This window comes from Montipora foliosa, chromosome 3 (assembly GCF_036669935.1).
Source record: "Montipora foliosa isolate CH-2021 chromosome 3, ASM3666993v2, whole genome shotgun sequence".
Taxonomy (NCBI): Eukaryota; Metazoa; Cnidaria; class Anthozoa; order Scleractinia; family Acroporidae; genus Montipora; species Montipora foliosa.
Window position 1 is genome coordinate 23035586 of NC_090871.1, and position 20000 is coordinate 23055585.

Below are 20000 nucleotides of genomic sequence, written 5' to 3' on the forward strand. Positions count from 1 at the left end.
TGGTTTTTGGCGCAATACTTTGAATGCACATTATTTTGTTTTGAGTGATTAACAAAGGTTACAGATTGCCGTTTAGGGATTATCCGCCGCCTTGTTTTTTTTTTTTTGCGTAATAATTTGCAGCTCTTCGAAAGAAAGAGTTTGTGGTGCAACCCATTTTGCAGTTGCTTAGTAACGACTGTATAATCGAGCACCCCATTCCTCCGTTATGTGTCAATCCTTTAATTCTTTGTCTAGCCTGCGTGGCAGGCCGTAGAAGGGGAGGGAAAGGCTCATGCCACGCGGGCTATTCTTTGTTAGTTGCTGAGGGCAAAAAGCTTCGTTTGGTCCTTGACCGCAGGCATGTTAATAAGTATTTGGTGAGGCCAAAATTTAAATATGAAGGTTTGCGTTCGCTGTCTCTGGTGTTAGATGAAGGCTATTGTTTTTTAACGGAGGCTTTCAAATCCGGATGCCATCACGTGGATATTTTGGAAGACCACCAACAGTTTTTGAGTTTTCTTGGCTGTTTTACGGTGGTGAACGCAAGTATTCCACATTTACTAATTTGCCATTTGGTTTGAGTTGTGCTTCTCTTTGTTTTACGAAGTTCTTCCGAAAGGCCAGGCGTAAAAAAGGTACACAAAAATGTGGGTTTATCAACGGAGTTGATGATGTAAATTGACCACCGTAAAGGAATTCTAAAAGCTAAAGGCGGTAGGTATTTTCTAAAGAAACTGTGGAGCTGCGTCCGTGGGGAAGTAATACACAAAAATTTGGTTTTATTACTAATGTAAATTAGTTGAGTCCCACAATAACCTAGACTCAAAAGCAAAGTGCATTTGGCGAGTAAAGTTAAGCGATGGCTCACGATGGGACATCTCAGCTTTGCCTATTTGGACGATGGCTTGGGGGCCAAGCTGAGCAGAATTTCGGCAACAGCGGCTCGCGTTATTCAGCGCAAAGATCTTAATGCATCAGGCTTGCTTTGTAACGAGGGTAAATCGCATTGGGAACCTATGTGGGTTGGGGAATGGCTCGGGTTTGTTATAAATTCAATTTCAGAGAAGTTCTATGTGCCTGTTAACAAATTTGTAAAGCTCAAATGCCATTTTCAACGGTTATTGTACCCACCGTTTCTTAGCTAAAATTGCAGGTTCGGTTATGTCTTGCCCTTTAGCCATAGGTCCTATTTCGTGGCTGTTTACTTGCCAAATTTATTTTGCTACTGAGTCTGAGTCTAGGTTATCGTAGGCCATCTGGCATTCGGTGGCTACGCTGCGACCCTTGATGGTTCCGTGGTCAGGAGTATGTGCACAGAAGACGATATTGGCAGACGTTTTACCTATCGGAAGTTAAAAGCCATCAGTTATGTTCGTTTTTCCTATGTTGATAAGTTGTACCATAAAAAGGTTAAGATTTTCAAGGACAATCAAGGGTTCTGCTAAAATTGTTGCGATCAATTGGTAGCTCTAATCCTGTGCTGCAGCCCATCGCTTTAGACATCTTCAGTTTTTGCCTTAGGAAGAGTATTTTGTTATAAGCGGAATGGATTCCTCGTGAGCAGAATATTCCGACAAGGATGACTGGTCTCTGAATCCTTCCGCTTTTAGACTTTTGGACGCTAAATGAGGCCCTCATTCTTGCGATAGCTTTGCTTTGTACTATAATGCTCAGTTATCTTCGATTAACTCGAGGTTTGCGTCTCCTGGCCGTTCTGCCGTGGATGCATTCGCCAAAGACTGGAGCTGTGGCAATACTCGGCTTTGTCCTCCGATCAGTCTCATAGTGCCAGCCGTCAGAAAGCTGCGTAGTTGGCAGGGGAGTGGTTACATTAGTTATTCCCGAATGGCCTTTTGGCCTTTTTTGGCCATTTCTTCACTCTAGTGCTTTTAAATTTAAGCCCTTTGTGAAAGAAGTTTTCTCCTTACCGAGATTATCGGACCTCCTTAGACAAGGTCCCGGGCAGAAAGCTGTGTGCTTCGACTTGATTTCTCTGTTTGAGAGTATATGTTGTTGCTTAGGGCATTGTTTTTTATTGTTCAGGATTAGCCACTTTTTCGCGTAAATCCGCATTTGCCGGCAAGTCGCGCCATTGAGCGTCGTCCCGTTTTTTTTTTTTCGTGCGGGGCGTAATTGACCTTGGGTCACCATTTGTGTGCTTTAGCCGCCTTGGAATGAGGTGGTTTACCTTTGTGCCAGTGTCTCCGCTTTGTTGTGAGCAGCATGTGTCGAAGCCGAGAGCGCTGCTTTCGCCAATCTCCGTTTAGCGTCGAGTTGCGCTGTTGCGCGTGAATCATTGTTTTGGTGCGTGAAGCCCCTTTTAATGGCGAGGTGTAGTCCTGCATGAATCACACTTGGTGGTTTTAGCCGCCTTTTTTCGCCTCTGATATATATGCTCACTTTCTTCATCTTAGTTTCTTTCAGAAATCTTGCGCACGGATATATGAGCGACATTCAAGTCCCCAGGGCTAGACGATTTTTCACTTCGGCAAATGCTCACTGATTTGACTGGCTTGCAATTCAGTGCCAACGCTCCCGCGACGGTGCCCAAGTACTGTGCATGCTGGTCACGATGGCGTACATGGGCTTTGTCCAAAGTTGGCGTACCTGTGATGAGTGCTGAGCCAGTTCATATCGCATTGTTTTTGACTGAGTTGGTGAGCACAGCTAGGGAGAGGGATCTTGGTCCTTCCACTCTTGAGTGTGTGATGTGCAGTATCGCCTGGGCGCAAGTTGGGAGGTTTCCTTGCTTCCCATACTGATCCCATGATCCTCTCATGAAGACGACGTTAGAAGATGCTAAGCGTGATTTGGCGAAAAAGATCAAGCTTAAAGAGCCTTTGCCTTTAAAAACAGCTCAGGACATTGCTGCTCACTATAAATTCCAGCAGTTGCTTAGCAGTCATTCATTTTTTGTTTGCCTTGCTGGTGAGCTACGAAGGTTTTTTCCGTGCGGACGAGGTGTTAAGCGTGAAGGTGTCGAATATAGTTATTTACTCGGATCACATGTTATTTCACGTTCCCAAGCGCAAAAACGATCAGTCCAGGAAACGGCATTCAACACCACTTGTGAGACCGCGTAAACGGTCGTGATTTGCTCTTTGGCTATTACTGAAAAGCGTTTGGCGCTTCTGCCTCAGGGTGACTGTACTTTGCCGTTAGTTTGAAAAATAGTGAAAGGTAAATCAAAAGAGCGTTTCCACGAATGCAAGAGTGTCTCGTATTCGACTATTAGGGATGATTTTAAAGAATCTGACCCACCCACATTACATTGCGCGCCCACAGTACTTCAGTCGCCATTTTCAGAGCCCCGAAACTCTGAATTCTATGACTGCGTTAAGTAATCTCTTTCCATCGGACATCATATGGGCTATAAAATTCTGTTTTCCTCGGGAAAATAGGGTATGTTTATTAGAATTTCAGTTTCAATTTTTATTTATGTATGACTCTCTCTTCGCAACGTGTTATCGAGTGGAAATGGAATCGCCGTTGAACCATCTTCTCTTGGAATAGCAGCGAAGATTACCGCAATTGGAAATTCCTCGAGGACAAGAGCACGTTTAACGGCTGGAACAATCAGACCAGTGTATTAAAATTTGTGGAAAATGAAGAAATTACTTCTTGGACTACATATACATTGCAAGCTATTTGCAAGGAATCACAAAAAGTTAGCTAATTCATATATACATTCCATTCAAATACTGTATGAGTGTCTTCCGCTGAGCCTGCCGTCATTGAACAGAGAGGCGAACATTATAATAAAATACTCATCTTTATCCCAATCAGTAAAAAGCCTTTGTAGCACTTGTTCATTTCAGTTTCTCATTGATAATAAAACTGCGTTTTAAGGAAGCAAGCTTGCGTGCGACATTTAGATTTTTGCTCTGGAAAAGTGACTGTAGAGGTCAGCTTATCTTTCATTAAGAAGAAATTGTTGTTGGATTCAATTACCCGTTTGAAGACTTGGTAAACTTGAGAAAGAAGACATCTTAGGAGCGCAGCGAATAAGAGCACTTCATCTAATAATGCTACTACAACTGTGTATTGCATTAGGTGTGCGGGAAACGAAGACCTGGAAAACTAAGACCCCTAGAAAAAATAACATACCAAACAGCAAATAACAAAACACATCATTCATGTTATTTAAAACGATCGATAAGCTATGTATTGCGAGTTACAGTAGGATCTTCGTTTTCCATACGCCAGGCCGGAAGAGAAAACGAAGACTAAAAACGAAGTCCGCCCACAAAAATATTTAATTTTACCCGTAAAGGAGACCATCTAGGCGTGGCTCAAGCTTTTTGTGACCCCTAAAGAAGACTAATCTGGGCATGGCTTAAGGATATTTTGACCCCTAAAAACAAGTTAAAAAGAAAAATTGACTTCTGCTTCTCTTCGCGTAATTCTGTGTTTCTTTGCGGAACCCTAAACGAGACCTTTGCGGCTTAAAATATTGGCGCTTTGCCCGGAACACCCTAAGCGAGACCAAAAATCCAAAATTTACACCCCTAAGCGAGACGACGAGCATCCCCGTCTGTTTCAAATGGGTGTCCCCCCCCCCCCCCCCCCCCCCTGCAATTTTTCTGATCGAAATCCATTTAATTTCATAGAATATTCTCCCCCGAAAGTCTTCAAACAATTCGTTATTTCCCTGACTTAATTTTGCTCAAATTTTTCTCGAGCGATACCTGCCCATTTATGAAAGTAGTCGCTTCAAATTCCCGGATAACAACCACAATAAAGGCGCGCAATGTAAAGTGGGTAGTAAAAGATGTCTTGAGGTCCTTTTGTAGTTGCTGTCGGCCTTTTTGGTCTCCACAGTATTAAGTCAGGAGCAGCTTCTGATCCTGCTTGCCGGTTTCATGGTAGTAATGATCAGGCACCAGTTGTTCAAACTATGGATAGCGCTATCCACCGGGTAAATCACTATCCAGCGGATAAACACTAGCAAAACCAATTGAGTTATTCAGTGGATAGCGCTATCCAACGTTTGAATAACTGGGGCCTTATCGATAAGCATGCGCGTCTGAGGAATTCGGCCTGCCAGCGTTTTTCTTATGTCGGAGTACATGCAATTTTGTTTCATCGTGTTTTTGGTATTTGTGCTGTTGTGGGCTTCAAGTTCTCTTTGCCCACCATCACAAATAGGAGCTTTTAATGTATTTGTTTTAGTCGCTTACCCGCTCAATATACAATGTTCTCAATGTATTTCTTGGACCGGGTGTGTGGTGTTTGATTCCGAGATAAGTGCAGAACCGTAGCTATATAATTTCGTGTGCAGGCTGGTCGATTGTTTCTGATTGGATGACATTGGCCCCGTGGGACGGAACAGTTCCTGAAGTGTCCTTGTTTGGGCCTTATATTAATGATATTATTAATGTATCTTAGTTGCTACAACTTATTCGATTTGTTGATGGTGCCAACGTATTTCTCCCTCAGAGATCGATACTAAGTGCTTGGTCAGTGAATTTAACATTGAGATACAAATATTTTGTATTCACTTTGGTTCAAAATGAATAGGCATGGTGTTCAAACAAAGCCAAAGACGTGGAAGTTATAGTTTTGAAATTTAGATAAATGCCAAAAAAAAAAAGAAAGAAAAGCTAAAGAAAGCGTTTTTGGAGGTGTCTCCTCAGGGAAAAGACAATGAAAAGATGGACCCCTGGTCGATGGACCTCCCCTATTTGGACCGGGTCCATGGGCCACTTCTTTGGACCATAGAAGTGGTCCATGGACCCAGTCCAAAAGGAGGGTCCATGTTTGTCCTTTCCCGTTCAGAAACGAAGACCTAACTGAATCGGAAACTTAAAATTTCTCATTATGCGCCAACAAACTTTCAATATCTGTGTGAATAATTCCTTTAACAACATCTAGGTCTAGGTTCACTCAATGCGGTGTCCCTTGCCAACTAATCTGAGTTTACTCATCACTCCAAGTTTAACCGTCCTTTTCAAACTGACCAAGCCTCGGTTGTTCAAAAGGTGGATAACAGATAATGATCCCTATCCAGCAGATAAACACTAGTAAAATCAATTGAGTTATCCAGTAGATAGCGCTATCCACCCTTCGGAGAAATACCGGACACATATGAAGCAAAGTTCAAGTGCAAAAAATTGCGAAAGAAAATCGGTAAAACTTACCACATGGCTTTTCGTAGTTGTCCGTAATACTCACACGGAGTTTCAGAATAACATAAAGTCCACTTCACCTTCCATACAAGGAAAACGGAAAGGTAGAAAAAAGCTGACACTGCCATCTTGGCCCAACCGACCCAAATCGAGTACGATTTCTCCCATGAAAACCCAAATCCCAGGAATCGGTAAATAAACACATCCGGCTCGAGAAATAAGAGATTCCCGAACCCTGAAACCACTAAAGGCTCTCCAGCTATGTGAGCGAAGACAGCAGGCTCCGTGAAACTCGTAAGTTGACCTTCCAAACATTCCGTGGGGATCGCAATCTGGTCCAAGTTGTTCGTATCAGCAATAGAAAGCCTAGGTGAAATATACGCAATTTTTCGTCGCCTTTTAAGATTTTCGGACCAACGCTATCTCTCTTATGCTATTAGCTTTCCATGTTCCAACTCCAAAAAGGCTTCTTTTGTTGAGGACGGAACGAAAAAGAATCCGCGTTAGAACCTTCATTTACCAAAACTCGACGCCAGTACATAAAACTGCACTCCAGGAGGGCCAGCAGAGCAAGAACAACGTACTTCTCTCTACTACCCACTGAAACCTTCCCAGATAGGCCCCATAATTGATCTGGGACAAAAGTGAAACTTAACATGGAACGTACAGGAAAAATGTTTAATCGGATATTAATAAATAGATTAATTAGATTGGAGTGATCGAGTGATAGAATGAGCGCATGACTGAGTGCCATTATACTCCATCCTGCACCTCATGGCGTGACTCATCCACGAGTTCAAAAGGAAAGGCAATGGACGTGACATCCAAACTGCTGAAAATACCACCCCTTCAAAATCAGATATTTTTCTTGCAACATCCACTTTCATGTTCATGAAAAACAACTTTTTGATAGTTTCAACTACTTCCTCACATCCGATATTGAGAGGTTTCCTGGGTCTCTATAGGTCGAGAGCTTTGTTTTTTATTCAAGTACAATTTGGAATCTTGACAAATTTTCATTCTGTGGTGCATGCTTTGTTTTTTTGGAAAAGCCACCATAAAGCCAAACAGCGTAATTAGGGAAAAATAAGTACCCATGATCATGGTAGCACGCATCCCTCTTCCTACATTTTCGACAACTTTTCACTTCACAACTCTATTTATATATTTCTTGAAGGTCGCTTTTTCAGGATTTTTCGGTAGTTGCACCTGAAGTCCAGAAAACAAAACAAAAAAAAAATTAAAAGCCTTTTTTTACGCTCGAAGCCGGTCTTGCATGCAGCCAAGGACTCACTCAACTTGAATTGTTTTGATTCGAGATCCGATTTCGGACGGTAGAGGAGTTTAAGAAACGACGACGGCTAAGGCAACGACAACGTCAAAAAGGAGTAATATGATTGGTTAAAAGAACCAACATGATCGTGCTGCACACACGGCACGCATTTTCAATTTGAACATTTTTCTCCCGTGCTCGTCAATAAAACTACTAAGTGAAATTACCAAATTTAAGGTTTTGACGACAACGGGGATAAACTACAATACTAGCTAGTGAATCTTTCAGTTTCAGTCTTTACTTTAAGTCCGTCCGTACCATATACATAGTTTACGTCATAAAAAGTGCGGCGTACTGGGTTTTATTCACGAGTTGTTTGTGTCAAAAACCCGGACGAGCGAGAAACGAGCGAGTAAGGGTTTTTGACACAAACAACGAGTGAATAAAACCCCGTACAAAGCATTTTCTATGACGTGAACTGTTTATTACACATAAAACGAGAATTTTCATTAAAATAGTTTTCTGAACGCAAATTAGAAACAAAAACTCACTAACAATAGAACCAAATGCAAATTTAATTTAATTCAATAACAAAGTACGATTTGCACGAGATGCACGAGTGATTGGCATGGAAACGCCTTTACGCTATCGTTGATTGGTTAAACTTCCACATGTGAAATAGCTGTACGCCATTCTGCCGATTGGCTGTATAAGCCTTTTCCACATGTGAAAATAAAGCGTATAGATTTGTACAAATGAGCTTTATGGAATAAAATTCTCATGTTATGTGTAATAAAGGACACTTCGCCCATATTGTATAATATGAACAAGGTGGTTTCTTAAACTCCCTATTGTGTAGCTGGAGCGCCAAATAATGAAAGCTTTTATTGTAGTGTAAACTTGGTCAAGTTGCTGAGGCAGAGAAAATCGGATTAAGATCTTTAGGTGACATAAGCTGTTCCCGTATTATCACTGACGCCCCGTTGCGCCATAGTAAGGTTTTGATCCTTAAAGGTCGGTGCCGTATCCCTTCCGGCGATTCCGACAAAAATATGCTTTTTAGCGTATACAAGCATAGTAGGCCTTTGTCTAGCTTACATGAAGTTTTATTTACAAAAGATAAACTTAGAATGCTTTTTTTACAACAACCAAATTCGTGTCCATAAAATTACTATTTTGACAGTTACAACTATCTGTTGCTCACACCGGCGATACTGAAAATTTAAAAAATATTGCCGGGGTTGTTTTCCTGACTCTCTAAGTAGAGTGCTTTGCCGGCAAGGACAAATTAAACTTGGAGTCTTGAAAATTTCTTACGTATTTCTTGTCATTTGTTGATTATAGGTGTGTTTTCTTTTATCCAACGTCGATAGCCCATGACTTTTGAATACTAAGCAAAAAATTGACGTTGAAGGTCACTGCTTTAGATTTCAGGCTATAAAACAACAAACCGTTAGTTCTTTTCTAGTATCCAGTTTGAAATGGAGCCGCTTTCTGCATTTCAAGCCGGTTGTTTTTTACCTCGGAGTGAATGCAGAAAAGATGAACGCGTGCAAGTCCAACCCATGACTTCTCCTCCATAAAAAAGGGATTGTTCTCTGTTAATACAAAGTGGCCGTTTGGAGGTAGGGAGTGGATTCAGGATGAATCTTCCCGGCACAAATCGTGCTGCTGTTGTCACAAGCGATAACTGCACATATATATCTACGACGGTGGTGAATACGCTAGCAAGATCACATGTACAGTGGAGTTTCCTGGACAGGCAGAAATTGAACTAACAACCAGTATGTTTCACGTGTGTTCACAAGAAAAGGCGATGCTGACTACGACTATAGCCTTATTCTCCTTCCAGCATGCGGTAAAGCGTGTGACGATGGCTTCGGTTGGTCAGTGATCCTTCAAGATAAAGAATTGAATGGCCGTCTCGTAACAAACTGTGGGTACCCAGGTGACAAACCATGAGGAACCGTGTCGATGCAGGTGGAAAACTCAGCAGCTACATTGACAATTCGATATCTTATATGAATGATACAATAGTCTGCATATTAATGGGCGAGGACGCTCGTCGAAATTTCTGAATTAGATCCCTTAAAGGACACTATAGGAGACCAATCTGGGCGTGGCTTGGGCTTCTTTACACCCCTAAAAGAGACCATATTTAAAGCATATTAAAGCTATATTTTTATATTTCTTCGTGAGCAACCCTAAACGAGACCTTCACTGCTACATATGATGGCGTTTTTGGCACACATTGCTCCAACCCTGCCCTCCATTGTGGTTTTTATGTAGTTCCTTTAATTTATTTTATTATGATTTTACAATAAACAACGAAAACTTGAGCCAGTTAGAATGATTATTTGGACATTGTTTCTTTGTATTTTCATGTCAAATCTATTTTATCATTTAGAAGGCTCAAACCAGTTTCAATGATATATTCAACAAACCGTCATGGTATGCACGGCATGTGTTCCTTTCTCCTGTATATATATTTCAACAAACTGTATTGTGAGGGTCTGTTTTACTCTGGCGGTCTGGCGGTCTGGCGGTTAAGCTAATTTTGAGTATCGGTCTACGGTTTCAGTGGTATTTTTCTGGCGGTTTACGGTCAAGAAATTGCTGCGCGTTTGCGGGAAATCATAAATTTATCACGCGGTTTTCGGTTTTTGAGTGTCTAGCGGCGGTTTTTCGAAAAGGATTATAGGAGATTCAGAAGACGGAGAGGTCACGTTGAAGCTTTTCCCTCAACATAAGTTTCCACTGCCAGAAGGTACGATCCAGTTTCAGGAAATACCCACACGAGCTCATGAGCTCTGCTTAGACCACAGCCAGAAGCTGATAGAATATTTGCAAGCGTTTACGGGAGAGCAGTAGTAAGGCAGAGGTCCATGCGCCAAGAAACAGCTACGGCTAAGGCAGGAACATTAGCATCCGCTCGTTATGAAACAAACCATGCAGCTAATTGAAAGGATGATGCTGCGCCGAGAGGGGTATCCACGACGATTCAGACGCTCTTCCTCAGCCTGTTGAATCAAACTCTGGCGAATGTCACGAAGAATATGAGCAAATTGTATTTGTCTCAAAAGGAACAGGCACGGATCCAGGGGAGGTGAAATGGGTGAATTTTCACCCCCTCCCCTTTTTTTCTGAGCCCCCCTTCTTTTTTTTTCTTTTTTTTCTTATCCCTCAAACACCTCAACCAGGCTTTGGTTCTATTACATTATCACAAAAATTCGCCCCCCCCATTTCAAAATCCTGGATCCGCGCCTGAGGAAATGCCGACAGCATGATAAAACAAGTTCCCACCGCCACGATGAACTGCAGTTAGCTTCTGAACCTCTTTTTCTCGTTGGATACCGATCTCGGTTCGGGAAGGACGATCCGTTTCAGTGGAAGATTTATACAATAAACTCATAGATATTTACTATGGTGGAAATGTAAATAGGTTTCATAGTTATATTTTAACTTGTAAATATTAACTTGTAAATAGTAAGTAAGTAAGAAAGAAAGAAAGAAAGAAAGAAAGAAAGAAAGAAAGAAAGAAAGAAAGAAAGAAAGAAAGAAAGAAAGAAAGAAAGAAAGAAAGAAAGAAAGAAAGAAAGTAAGAAAGAAAGAAAGAAAGAAAGAAAGAAAGAAAGAAAGAAAGAAAGAAAGAAAGAAAGAAAGAAAGAAAGAAAGAAAGAAAGAAAGAAAGAAAGTAAGAAAGAAAGAAAGAAAGAAAGAAAGAAAGAAAGAAAGAAACTGGTTTGAGCCACCTTAAAGATATAGAATGCATGATCAAGTCGATGGGTAAGTTGTGCTGCGTCGCCGAAAATGAGCATTGATAGCTGTGCAATTAATATAAGTAATAAACTGTGACTGTCATGTCTTGAATTCAGATTAGCTAGTGCTGCGCGAGAAGCCGAACAGTTATGCAACAACGTACATCCGAAATCGCAAGGGAATAACGTATTGTACATGATTACCCAGGGTGATAGTAGTTTCTCTGCATGACGGATTTCCTTTTACAGTTAAATGAATTTCCAAATTGTATTTTGTGGAAATTAGACCAACACTCTGAATCGATTAAGCATTTCCATGATTATTGATCTCGAGTGCTCAATATTAAAATAGTTTTGTCCAAATGGTCGGGAAACCTTTCAAAATTAATATCGGCATATGTAAACCCTTTAGTCACGTCTCCGAGAAAGCGGCAAAACACGAAAGGTCAACCTGAGCCTTCGTGAGTCTTTCAGTTCTTCAGACTTTCAGAGACTAATTGAAAGACAAAATAAAAAGAACTGCATTTTTTTTTACATAGGTTCGACCTCTTTATCCGGAAAGAAAAAAACCAGTTTGGTGCATGCATGTGTAATTTTGGGAGGTAAATATTGGAATCAGAACAGTTTGTTGCCTCTCTTCTCTGGGCTTTTCCCTCTTCTGAAATCCAATGTTTGATTCTGATTAACGTAATTTCTTTCGGATGAAGAGCCAATTTTGTAAATTGGAAGTCGACAAGGAATGTACAGAAATGTAAGAAAGGGTGTTAACACTAAAAATTTTCCCGTGAAAGCAGGCAGTTATGCCAGTAACCTCAGTTCTGTACCAAAACTCGTAACGGCCTAACCATTTCAGTTTTTTCACCCTAATTAAAGTAACAATAAACTCAGGCTTAACTTAAACGTACCCGGTACGCTGTTATGACGTTTGTTAGCGGCCATCGGTTCGGATGTCAAATGCTGACATTCATTGCGTCCCCCATTCTTTTGGTGTATTTTTTATATGTTTCTTTATAAGTGAAAAAAAGGTACATTTTATTCAGGAAATTCATAGATATCGTTGTTCAAGCATTGGTGGTGTTTGGCAAATTATAAAACTTATGAAATCGGTCTGTTTAGGCTCAGTTGAGACGCCGCTCCACTCATGTGCCAACTTAACTGAGGAATTTAATACGGCAAAAGAGAGGCGTCTGAATCAGTTTGGTCAGGATCCTGGTTTGGTACGGCAGTTTTAATGTGGTGCGACAAAAACGTTAAGTTCGACAAGGTCTGTCGGTCTATCGCATTATTCGACTTTGGAGCGGAAGGTGATTCATAAGGCGTTCCTCTCATGTGCCGAACCAAATGCATACATTATGATAATTTATAAATGTTTCTATAAGTCCCTCCGAGAACTTTTTCCTCATGCTCGTAAGTTTTACGAGGAAGAGACCATGGCGGCAAAAGACCTAGAAGAGTGTAAACTGTGCAACAGATTGACCACAATACTAGTGAAATACTCGCTAATTTTTTTCAAAAAAGTTTTTAAACAATTTAAAAAACCAAACTAGTGAGCAGCACTCTGCCTGTGTAAAACTCATTTATTCTCCGACGCGTTTCGTTTTGCTAACGTAGACTTCTTCAGAGAGTTTTAAAATAATAAATTAAACGCCTGTATTTAAACTATATCTGATGGCAAAAATGACGGCCATAAACATCAAGGTTTGATCTGGTTTTCGAAAGGGAACATGCGTAGCTGTGAAACATTAGGGCAAGGCCTGAGAAACGATGTTTTGGGGTCACGATTTTAGCTAAAACCGTGAAATCAGATTTGGCTTAATACAGGCGTTTAATGTATTATTTAAAACTCCCTGAAGAAGTCCACGTTTGCTAGACGAAACGCGTCGGAGTATAAAGAAGTTTTACAGATACAGTTCGTAGAATGCTGTTCACCAGTTTAGTTTTTAAAAATGTTTTGAAATGTTTCAATTTCTTTAATTTTTTTAAAAAAATTCTCTAATTAGAGCTATCCTCTCCTTCACAGCCAGGATTATGGCGCGAAATAATTGTACCGGACCCAGTCCTCTCTCTTTCTCCCATATCAAATAAAGATTGGGGTCGACACACGGCGGTGCGCCGTCTGAATCAGATGTCGCTCCAATGTCCCTCTAAGAAGCGGCGTCTGAGCCGGGCCTTAGCAACACTGTTTACTTTCATGCTGCTCAGTTTTGCTACGATATGCAAGATAAATTGATGACATGTACTTTGTGTAGACGCGCAATTGTGCGGTATGTGCGCAGGAAGGAATATTAATGCTTACCTATGAATCCAATAAGAAAGCTAAGAAAAAAATAGATTTATATATAAACATGCTTGTTGCATACATGCTGGATTCAACAAATGCTTGATTTGAAGCTCTTGACAAGCAAAAAGCATTAATTAATTTTCAAGTATTAGCGTTCTTATTCAAAAGAACCGGGGAAGGGAAATACTTCCAAGAATTCTATTTAATGCGGCTTACGAAGTGATTCGACCGTATGACGCCTTGACGCCCTCTTCAGGTTACAATTTATATTGACGCAGTGTCATCCTATATGACCAATTACGTATACAGACAAAAGTTACAGTCTGTTACAATAAGACTGACTGTATCGTTCTTAAGTGCCTGAAGTCTCTGAGAACTCAGCATTGAAGCTTTTGGGAGAATCCGCTATCCAAAAACAGCAACTGGATTAGAGCGACAGTGACCCCTAAGCCAAGACCAACTTCCATAGGTACTCAAAAGAAGCAAAAGCGGCCGGGAAAAGCGGAAATCCGCTCTGACAGTCACGATGGTAGTAGTACCCCCTGAGGAATTCCTAAGTGTTGGAGCACGCGCGAAGCAAAACGCGTTTGCGACGTCAATGTAAGTTCGATCGGCGTCTTCGAGCGGGGATGGCGTTTGCCTACTCATCAACTGCAGAATTCCATGACGCCATTATTGCCAGTGTTAAAGGTCGGAAAGAAAATGTCATCGCCCGCGAAGCAAGTGAGTGTCCGAAGGCTGCCTCCACTTCCCAATCAAAGTACGCTTCGAAATGTGAGGGACACTAGCGCAAATGAAAATATTCATGGTGGAATTTGCCTCAAAGGAAAAGTTTCCGTTGGTAGGTCACATTTTAATTTTTTTTTCGTGCGAGTATCTCAGTGTTGAAAAATCCAGCTGCATAAACAGGGCTGCAAAGACACGGGGCTCTCGGCTTTGTCGTATCATTTCTTTTTGTAAAAGCACGACAGCATTTTTAAGCAAATAAGTTCTTTCGATGTTTCGATATGTATATTATGTTTGAAAACCGACCGAAAGTCATCATTAAGAAGACCTACGTAGATCAGCGCTTAACTATTAAAATCGAGCGTCTTATACCATTTTATTGGATCCTTGGCGTTATCAACTACTTGTAATTTGAAATGTCCTTGTCACATGAAATCTTTAAAGCCCTGCTTTTCTAAACATTGCCAATGCGTAACCTTGAGCTTAAATAGTTTTCCCAGAAATCGGAGTAGTCGAAAAGGACTGTTCAGCTCAATTTCTTTTTACTGAAATCACGAAGAAATTCTCCCTAGTGGAATAATTTGTTTTAAAGAACTCGATTTGTTATTGAAATAAGCTTTGCTCTTTGTCTGTTGGCGAGGTCGTTTTTTTAATTTTTTCTTCATCGCAGTAGCAATGGTTGTAAGAAATAATTTACCAGGGATTTTCTTCGAACAAAGAGCAGTTGTAATTTTGACGATCTGTACCCACGCATCTTTTGAGTTTGAAGAATTTGATATTACCAGCGATGATTGCTTTTGGTTTGTTTTCGTTTCCATCATCGCAGACAGATTTATAGAATAGCGGTAAAATATGCAAATCCAAGGCAACTCAAAATCAACAAAAAATTTGATTCGGGGTGAAATAACTGGACCTGACGCGAGTGCCACCCTCTCGCAGTGAGAAATTTGAAAGATTGAATATAGATTTGATTTGATTGCGACATTAAACTGTTTTTTTCCATCATATGTCGGCGATAAGTATAGGAAAGTAATCTTTAGCGAAGGTCATTAGTTATTTATGAAAGGTGAAAAGCGTAGCGAGGCGCTTTTCGGAGAGATGCCAAGGACGGAAAATTGAATTTGTAGAGCTCTATAACCAGCTGCTTTATCTGTTAACGAAGACAAACAAAGAGGACATGGAATTCATTGCAACAAAAACAATTATTGATGGGAGCAGTTTCTACGGAGAAGAAAAACGATGGTTTCTAATTCAATAGTAAAACGAATGCAAATGTTAGGAAAATAAAGCACCTCTTTTTTTAAAAGGTCAAAAACGGAAGTTATAGGCATCAGTTTTCGTTGAGCACTTCCATTTGAAAAGGAAGTATAATTAGCTAAGAACCAGTGAAAAACAAAAGATACAAGTACACCATGGAATAAGATACCTGCATGCATAATTCAAAAACAATTGATATAGGACTGACCGATCCAGTGTATGTGGTGAAGAGCTGTCATTTTAGGACATTGGCTTAAAGACCTGTGGCATTTAAAATGCAAATGAAAGTATAGACTGCTAGTAGTAACCTCTTTGATGTCAGTTGAGCTGCAAGATTGTGTTTCATCACACAATCAAGAAAAATGGCTTTTTCTCTCAATTGCGTGACAAAACGCATTGACTCAAAAAGCGTGCTGTGTGACAACCTAAGAAGGGACTGCTCACAGTCTAAGGAATGTAAATTGCATTTTCTTTTTTATTTCAATGTTTGTGACATTGTAGATATTTAAATAATAAATAATAATAACTTTATTAAATCATTCGAATTGCAATTCCAAAGGGAATTGAAAGACTCAAAGTTACAATTGCAAAATATGAAATGACAAAAATTTAAATAATTATGTACATTTATAAAATATTAGTTAATCTTGATTGCAGTTCAGGTCAGTCCCATTTCTTTATCGAGCTTGGTATGAAGCTTTAACGGCACCACTTGAAGGACATGTTTAATTTTCAGGCTGTACAGTGCATTATTATTGAAACATTTCACCTCATGCTAGTCATGTTATTGTGGTAAATGGTAATGATATCAAGATTTACATATATAGCACATTTAATCATACAGAAACAGTCAGCATCTGTCATTTTCAATATTTTAAATATTATTACCGGTATATATATATATATACTGGCTGCAAAAATCTGCACTAGAGTGATCACGCAGACAAGTTAATTAACAATTAGAGATGAGGTTTGACCTAATCGTATGGTGGAATGGAAAACTTCGTTCAGACTTCTGACTTTTATGCAGACTTGTCTGGTGCCATTAGCGCACTAAAGTGCAGGGCTTCTGATAGGATGCGGAAAAAAATTAAAGATTATGCGGAAATTTTTTGCCATATTATGCGTAAACATGTGTTGATTATGCGGAAATTGTTGAAATAAAAGGGTTAGTAATCAGCATTTTGCCGAAACGTTTGCTAAAATAAATAAAGCGATAAAAAATATATTTTGTTTCTCGTCATGAATTTTGTTTCAATTTGGACAAATCACAATTTTGCTCCATTGGAGCAAAATTGTGATTTGGCTGAACCACGATCTATTCCCTCGATCATTCACCATTTTCAGCGGTTTTTTACACATACTTATTGCGGGCTCTTTGATTTGTACAACTTCGCGATGATTGTCCCTACTTACAAATGATGCAATTTAATTTGCTACTATAACTTGCGGCTAAATTTTCATACCTTGTATCTTTTTTAAAAATTTCGAGCCTAGGGTATGTTATGAAAACGGTTTAACTTGAGTCCAGGCTTATTCCCGAAAAATGTGTGGAATTCATCTTGCGAACGAAATGGCATGTTTTGTTCAATGTTCAGGAAAATAAGCGTTTCAAAGTAGTCAATCTCTTTGGCTTTTGTGTTTGTGAGGATGGTAAGCAGCTGCTTTATCACTAATATCAGGCATTTCTTCAGTTTTATGCGGAAAAGATCGTAATTATGTGGAGGATGCGGATTTTAGGGAATGATGCAGATTGGCATTGGCGCATCCTGTCAGATGCCATGTAAAGTGTAACAGATTAACAAGATGTTAGTTATGTGACCAGAATACAGCCTAACCCTCCACCCCTCACCCTAACCTTCAACCTTGACCTCAATCTCATTTTAGCAACTCCGTGGCAGAGGCTTTTGTCCAATGTCTGTTTAAAGACAGACCATGAAAGACAGAATACCAACAGAGGAAATGGCATTTATAAAGTGATTTATGAGAACAGGGGAAAAATGATGCGTCTTCAGGCAATACTTAATGCTAAATTAAATTTGTAATATATGTGCAATACTCATGTCAAGTGCAAGGCTTTGGTTGTCTTTTAAGGGGAGAAGGGCTAATTGTCTTTTTATCAGAAAAATAATAATGTAAATAAATAACATATATAATCATCGCTTTGCCTCCCAAGGATGATACTTATAGATTAAATTTTATTTCGCCAGTGGGGAATTCCCAAGGGGTGAAAGCCAGTTAAGAAACAAGTTAAGATCTCAGGTCTCAGATCTGTTTTACCAAACTATGCAGAAACAAACCTAAACATTCAAAATTGCTAACCTTAGGCCTGAAAAATCTTTTTTATGTCTAATTAGGCCTAAGGTTAGCTTTAATGAATGTATAGGTTTGTTTCTTTATTGGTAAAAGAGACCTGTGACCTGAGACCAGTGTTTTGTACCTGCCAGCCAGTCAATTGGCTCAAGGGTAATCCAGGGCCAATGAAACAAACCCTACAAATCTTTATTAACCTCAATTGGCAAGACGTAAACCAGTTTTGTTACTCAAAACATACCTGAGATTTTGAACAGTCATTACTCAGAACAACTTTGACTAGTGGTATTAAAGAATGAATTTGAATTTAAAGAAGAAACTCCTGATCCTTTACTCTGACGACTTGGTCATACTGGCTTCAAAATGTTAAGAAAAAATGGCAATTAATGCACAAATGTATTTGACTTTTGTTATTATTATTTTTTTCCTGAACTAATTTTTGTAGGTCTATCAGACATGCAAGTCAAGGAATATCTCATGACACACCCAAATATCGTGGAAGATTTCATTATGGCAGAAACCAGTCAGGAACAACTTGAAAGATGGTTGATCAGAAAAACACAATCTCTGCAACACATTACTGGTGGAGGGGGTGATGGTATGTACCAGAAACGTATTTAAAATTACCGGAACCAGCATTAAAATTCTCCTCTGTTACCCTGGTAATAGCCCACCTTAGAAAGAAAATGATCAATTTACAGTACCAATTTACAGCCCATTCTGAAAACATCATTAAGTAGGAGAAGGGATTTAAGTGCAAGAGACATCTTGTCGTGGTGACATTTCAAGTAATATGTGTTCTTATGTTATTGTATCCTAAAGAGGGAGAGAACAACTTTAAAAAGTAGAAAAATTACCCTTTTCCTGTGAAGACTGACTCTTATTGATTTTACTCTGTCTTAAACCAGACAGTTTTATTTGTCAATAGGGGCTAAGGTTATCAACGCCTATGTCCACTTTAGAGCGTATAATGTGCTCTTGAATCCATTAATTTGTTCCTGTGAGACTGACACTGCCTCTTACTTTGTCTAATTCCAGACGATCTCACATGTCAATAGGGGCTGGTGTTAACAACACTTCTGTCCACTCGAGAACTATGTGCCCTTGAACCCTACATGTCATTAGGGGCTGCACTGGGGATTGCAATGTTGGTGTCATGAGATTGCAAAACTCAATTTTGACTGCCAAAAAAAATTCAATAGCTATTTTGTTTCATACTTGTGTATTATAGATACCAACGCCAGCAATTTTCAAACTTTGTTTGTAGAGGGCAGCTTCTGCAGGTACCGGAGCAGAAATTACGTAAAACAAAAGCAACAAAAGACAAAAAACAAAACAACAAATTAAGCCTAATCCCAAGTGACCAAAAACACAATACTTTCCGGTACCTTAAGAAAGACCCTTCTGGAGAGGATCATCAAGTTTCTATTGAAGTTACTATTCAGAGGATACATTAAGCTCTGATAGTATTGTTACATTGTTATCAACTTATTTTATTGCTCATTGCTTTGTAGGTGTGAGGCCCTCGCTCTCGAAATGGAAGGTAAATATGAAGATTTTTGTATCATTAATATTCTGTATGTGCCCCTGGATTGAGGATTCTTTCTGTTCTAGTAGGACTTTTTTCATGGCATTCTATATGAGGTGTTGTGTATACTGTATCCAGTTCGAAAGCGGTCTTCAAACAAGGAACAGAACTTGTCATTGTTGCTTGACATGGGTGTTTTCTTTCGCCTCAGTCTGTGTCATATTTACAAGCTTCGGTGAGCCCTGCTGTAAATTGGTTGAGAATTCTGAGGATTCAGGGGGTATTTCCAGAGAGGTTCAATATGTATTACCAAACGTATTACTGAGCACGGAGCTGGGGAATGGCCAGCGTTTTACAAGACTGATAGCCCAGACTTTAGATCCCCTCCCCAAAAAGAAAAAAATCCTTAAAACCCAATCACACGGGCATAGGCCAGTGATTATAACTTTACATGTAATTGCTTCGTTCTTGTGGGGATGTAGTTTTGTGTACATACGGACAAGCGGAAAATGCTGCAGCAGCTGACGAAAGACATCAATCAACATCCAAAGAAAGTCCGGGTCATGTATGAGCTGGTCGAAAGTGTGGCGGCTGGTGAGCGCGCTTTTTGGTGTTGTGTAGTTTGTTTTATTGTCACTTAACGTTTAAATAGGCGTGAGATTTCTATTCCCGTGATCTGATCGCTCAAAGTCAGTTCGTCCCTGATAACGTTCGTATCGTTCCTCTTCATAGACAGTTACAATAAAGTGACACA

The 20000-nt window shown here is 39.8% G+C and overlaps 1 protein-coding gene across 2 annotated transcripts in view; it reads left to right on the forward strand.

Annotated features, from left to right (window-relative positions):
• The first annotated feature begins 13701 nt into the window (after positions 1-13701).
• The window catches only part of LOC137997092 (cAMP and cAMP-inhibited cGMP 3',5'-cyclic phosphodiesterase 10A-like), a 40265-nt gene continuing 33966 nt past the window's right edge, over positions 13702-20000 (forward strand). The window contains exons 1-4 of one of the 2 annotated variants that reach the window (XM_068842861.1): positions 13702-14263; positions 18164-18316; positions 19233-19261; positions 19729-19840. In XM_068842861.1, coding sequence (XP_068698962.1) covers positions 14086-14263; positions 18164-18316; positions 19233-19261; positions 19729-19840 — 472 coding nt within the window. In that variant the 5' untranslated portion in view covers positions 13702-14085. The remainder of the gene's footprint in view (positions 14264-18163; positions 18317-19232; positions 19262-19728; positions 19841-20000) is intronic. The other variant, XM_068842862.1, reaches the window with a different exon arrangement.